Below are 5,744 nucleotides of genomic sequence, written 5' to 3' on the forward strand. Positions count from 1 at the left end.
CTCCCGAGTAGCTGGGACTACAGGCATGCGCCACCATGCCCAGCTAATTTTTTCTGTATATTTTTAGTTGTCCAGCTAATTTCTTTCTATTTTTTTAGTAGAGACAGGGTCTCGCTCTTGCTCAGGCTGGTCTTGAACTCCTGAGCTCAAATGATCCACCTGCCTCGGCCTCACGGGGTGCTAGGATTACAGGCGTGAGCCACCGCGCCGGCCCTGTTTTTGAATTTCTAATTCATGTTCGTTTTTCTATCTTCAGATACTTCTTTTGAGGGTACTTAATTCATTTTGTAGTGTTGTGTTTCCTTTTGCTTCACCATTGATTTTTTTGTGGGTAATTTTCACCAGTTAAATTGTTATGATTTCCATTTTCTGTGTTTAATGCTTGTGGATTATTTGCATCTTTGCATGGACAGGATTGGTGGTTTGACTTTGAGGTGGCTGGCAAGTATTAAGAGCACTCTCTCTGTTGGAATAGCAAAGTATGTTTTTTTATTAGATGGTTCTTTTGGGGGAAGGGCATGCATAGGGATGGGTATATGTCCTAAGATTATTTTGAGATATATCTTGTAGGAGCCTAAAATTTCCCCTTTTACTTTTTTTTCTGTTACCTCAGTTTCTGAGGGGCTCCTCTCCCTCTACTTTTTTTTAACCCATTTTTTCCTTGAAACTGTTTCCCTTTCCAAGATGGCCTTAGTGAGTAGTCTTCTCCGTTAAGTCGTTTCCTTGTCATCTGCTCTGAACTACCAGGAATCTTTTTCAGTATTTTCACACTTAGGGTGTTGATTTTTTTTCTATTATTGATTTTAGTTTACTCTTACACCTACCACTAACCCCTGTTTGCTTTGTTCTGGGTAATTTTTTTTCCTACTGTCATAGGTTATTGTAAAGTTTTGTAATATAAGCATGGAAACAGCTCTCTGGGATTTAGGGCTTATTTTTCTACTTATGTGTACTTTAAAGTACGGAGATTCTCTGTTTTGAGTTCAGCTTAGGGCATAGGTTTTGGTCCTTTGGTTTTGGGGGATTTGGGTTGGGAGATTCAGATTTACGTGGGCATCATTAACTTGTCTACCCAGTATTTAAATTGATTATGTTTTGAAAATGTTTTCAGACAGTTTTTTCCTTTGTGTGATTATAATCCATTGTGGAAAGGTTAAAAGTATTCTGATATCTACACAGATATTTGTGGATCTTATCTTAATTATTACCCTTTTTTGGTCACATCTAATATTTTATTGAAGGAAAACAGGTACATTTCTTCTCCCTTGACACTTAACAATAATCACAAATCATTTTTATTTAACAATCTCCCAATTAAACGAACCAAGTCTAATTTATTTTCACATTTTAAAAAGGAATTTATTTGCTGTCAGCAGGAGTTTCTTGGTATCATTATCAAGATGATGACATTGATATCGCTGCTGATAAATATAAATTTGAAAGATGTTACTCTATTAAACTTTCTTCATATAACCTTATTGATTTGGAGACATACCTTCTGTTGCTTCTTTTAGACTAGAGGAAGATTTTCTTTCAATTGAGATCTCAAAGAAATTAGTCCTGTAGTTTTCATTTTAAGGAAAGATGGAGCTATAAGCATATTAAAATGTAATAGAATGGCTTTTCCCTTTCATTACAGAAAGACCAATATTTGTCATATGAATAGTTCTTTCCTAAAAATAAATCACTTTAGTTTTAAGAACACAGTTATGGTAACATAACTGTAAGAATATTTTGGTGTTATTTATTTTAGGTAATTGTCGTCTGAAGGTATCTGTGCATTTTAAAACATACAGAAACCTTAGAACTGTAGTCAATGAAATTAAAAGGGAACATTTAATCTATATTCTATCATCCCCAATTAACTATTATAACTTTGTATATTTTTCATTGTATATTCTTAAATTTTGTACCATTTTCATTCACCTTCTCAACATATCCGAAACACTTTTCTACTTCACTACAGACCTTCCCTAATGTTCACTTATGAATTCATTTTTAAAATTTATAACACTTTCTCTTGTTTTTCTTTAAATGTAAAATGTAGAAATCCATATTTGTTGAGCAATTCAAGCTTAGAAGTGGACATTCTTTTATTTAGAATACCTCAGAAGGAGGGTGATATTTATTTCCTTTTTCTTTCAAGTTAGTTTTAAGGAAAGCATTTGGATAGCATTTAACTTTCTAATAGAAAATGGAGTTTCTTAGGAAAACAAATTAAGTCAGTGCCTATTGAAAAACAGATTTTCATTTTTTTTGATGATATAAAGTTTCCTTAATTTTCTACAAAATTATGTTTAATAAATAGTTTGGTAGTTTATAGCTAAACTGTAGGGGTAAGACGCCATTTTATAAGTTATTGATTTAATGTTGGTAAAAGCCTCAGTGTTACGGGCAAAAAAACACACCCCTGAGTTTGTGCAGCTGTTTTATTGTGATAGATCTATTATCCAGCTATTAGAAGATAAATGACTAATCTTTCCCATTTTCCATGCCTCAAGAAAATTGAAATAAGAAGGGGAATATCATTTGGGCTGTATGATTAGGGCAGGTTGGATGGCCATTAATTTAAGGGAAGACAATCTTGGCAGCATTGGCCAACTTATACCATATTATCAATCAAACCTTGATGCACTTCTTGTGATGACCCAGCACTCTCAGGTTTTTGCAACGTTAATTAGAATTCATGACAAAATAGATGCAAGGAAACGTTTTGTACCCTTCATAATTTTATAGAAAATTTATTGTTATTAGAGGAGCCATTTGCTTAGTGTGATTTTTTTCATTACCAGCTTGTCAACTAGCATAGATAATCTGGAGAAAATATGAACTCCATAGATGGGGTGTCACTTTTGTTGATGGTTCATGTAGTTTACCTTGGAGCACAGCTAATGGCCAAAGTTCATAGCAACAGCACAGAAAAACGTGGCAACCAAGGGAAGATAAATGAACCATGTTTATTGCTTTAATATAAAAAATACATAAATGGAAAACTGCATTTGAATTTGATGAGCTCATTGCTAGTTTTGTTGGAGTGATTTATTTTTCCCGTTCTATGAAAAGCTATTATTGACACAGTGAGATGGAAATTAACTGTCTGTTTTTTGGAAACCAATATTTTTGGTTTTAAAAACTGAGTAGATCATTTTATTTTAGTTCTAAATGTTTTATAGAATATTGAACACTTAATAGACCAAAATTATTAATTCTTCCTCTAGTGTTTAGCCCAGGGTCAGATTGTTAAAACTAGGCAATGAAGTATCTAAAATGGTCATTTTTATTTCATAAAGGTACCCTCTTTACATTCTTTCTAATTATTACAATGTTTCCATAAACTTTATTTGTCCTTAAGTAATCAATAATTTTCTTCCTTTTTATGATATTTGTTAGTACTTTAGAATTATTGTATACTTATAGCTCTTGGTTTAATAAATTTAATATGTGGTAGCTGATTTTCCATTTAATTGTTTGGTGTCTAAACACTTTTGGAAGAAAAGAATTTCTAGGTTTAGACAAAATAACTTGATTTTACCTAGTATTTTTAAAATTAAAAACTGTTGACTTACCTGTTTAATTTCATGGGTCATTTTATTCTAAGTGGTATTTTTTATTTTTGCACTTTAACACTCTTTGCCAATTGATATAGATATATTAATATAAGGTTGATATATAAATCATATATAGAGATATTTATATCTCACAAATAATGAGTTATTTTATAGTATGATGTCATAAATTTAGTTGTTTTAAGAGATTTTTAAATGATACTAATTCTAACCTTATAGAAATGTGATTATCACAGAGTATAATTTCTGAAGAATAGTTTATGCACAAGACATCACAATGTGGAGTTGAGAACACAAACGTAACTTCCTTTCCATATCAATAGCAAATAGAAAATTATATGTATAGTACATTTTTATTTAGTTCACACAGATAATCAATTTTTTGCTTTTTCTATTGCGGTGTATACATGCTGGGACCAGCAGGCACCAGTACATGGGCAGGGCTGGAGTCAATAAATGCGGCTTCACGTTTATGCTGATTGGTAATTCATAAAATCCCCACAGGACTTGAAACTTGTTTAGCATAATAGCAAGTCTATATTCTGAGCTGTTTTCTTTCAATTGTATTGTTGGTTGCATATTAATAAACTAAAAGTCAGCCAAGTAGAGGGACAAATACTCAAAATATGAATATCATTGTATCTAATATTTTTCAAAAAGTACCATTTCAGTAAGTTGTATTTCTATTTAATTGCTTATTTTAAGTCATTGGGGAAATTTTAGACAGTAAAATGAGGATCCCTAGTGTTCAGAAAGAATATGATATTAATTTGTTTTTTCAAAACCGTATTATACTGTTGGCTAACTGCATGTATGTCGTAGTACATATATAGAAGAATTTGTATATTACATACCCTGCTTAGCTTGTATCTTTATACTAAAGGAATCTTAATTTTACCACTTTTTAAAAGTGTGGCAATTCAAAAATTAGCACTTATGGTTCATTAATTGGTCTTGGAGAAAGCTACCTTTTGTTGGTAATATATTATTCCAACTCATATACATTCTTATAAAAGTGATAATAGCTCAGGTGATGTACCGAAATTTCAGCCACTGTGTTTTCTTTGTAAATAAATTATGTTGGTAAAAACAGGTTGATTAAGATGTGTAAAATTTGAAAGTGTTTTTGTACTAAAAACATTTTTGAATTCCTCATACACTTTTTAACATAAATTCATTGTGAAATTATTGTCATTCTTATTTTAAAGTGACACAATGTCATTCTCGTTATTGTCTTGATTCTTTTCTGAATATTGTTATGAACTAAGTAATACATTTTTAGATAAGAATTTAGGTTACCTTTACAAATGAAAAATGTGCATAATTAATGTTTAATCCGTATATGAAAAATTTATTGAAACTTAATCTTATGGAATAAAGAAAATCAGAATTTACCTCTCTTCAGAATAGTATTAGTTTTCCAGACATATTACAACTATTAAAATTATTATTTGAGGGAGTGATATTTTAAAATTTATTTGTTATTCAAACGTGAACATTCATTTTAATTGAATGACTGAATACTTTAAATATTGATTGTCATGACACTGATTACACCATTGTATCCTGATTAGGATCTTTGTTGGGGGAGAGAAATGTTTTTTAATAAGTTACTATTTCTTTCTTTTCTAGCTCGTAGCTGGCAGTGTTGTGATGGCCTTTGAAGAAGTATGCCCGGATAGAATAGACCTGATTCACAAGAATTACCGCAAGCTATGTAACTTACTAGTTGATGTTGAAGAGTGGGGGCAGGTTGTCATAATCCACATGCTAACTCGATACGCTCGGACACAGTTTGTCAGCCCATGGAAAGAGGTAAGTGTTGAATAGTCTTCCACTTATCAAGTATACTAAGAGAATGGATTAGCTGTTAAAAATGTATACAAAAAATTAAGAACAGTAAAATATAGAAATCTGCCTAGTTCAGGAAGACTCATTTTTCTCATGTTCTTTTAGAAAAGTGGAAAACAGTATAATTGCAAGAATAATTGTTGTTTTGGCACTGATTAATACATGTTTAATGGCACAGTATGTAAACTTTTAGTATGATACCTGGTAAGAGGCCCTTGTTAGGAGTGTGATACAATGTTTAAAATGACATTGCCAAACCATGGATTTTTTTTTGTTACTAGTTACAAAAAAATACCTTTGAGCCCCCCGCTGTTCCAGGTACTCATT

General features: G+C 31.5%; 1 protein-coding gene across 1 annotated transcript in view; it reads left to right on the forward strand.

Moving 5' to 3' along the window:
* Nucleotides 1-5,744, forward strand: part of AP3B1 (adaptor-related protein complex 3, beta 1 subunit) — a 271,170-nt gene that overhangs the window by 65,287 nt on the left and 200,139 nt on the right. Inside the window, exon 6 of the mRNA XM_012664483.1 lies at nt 5,199-5,381. Coding sequence (XP_012519937.1) covers nt 5,199-5,381 — 183 coding nt within the window. The remainder of the gene's footprint in view (nt 1-5,198; nt 5,382-5,744) is intronic.

Source organism: Propithecus coquereli, unplaced genomic scaffold (genome assembly GCF_000956105.1).
Source record: "Propithecus coquereli isolate 6110/MARCELLA unplaced genomic scaffold, Pcoq_1.0 Scaffold9, whole genome shotgun sequence".
In the NCBI taxonomy this organism is placed as follows: Eukaryota; Metazoa; Chordata; class Mammalia; order Primates; family Indriidae; genus Propithecus; species Propithecus coquereli.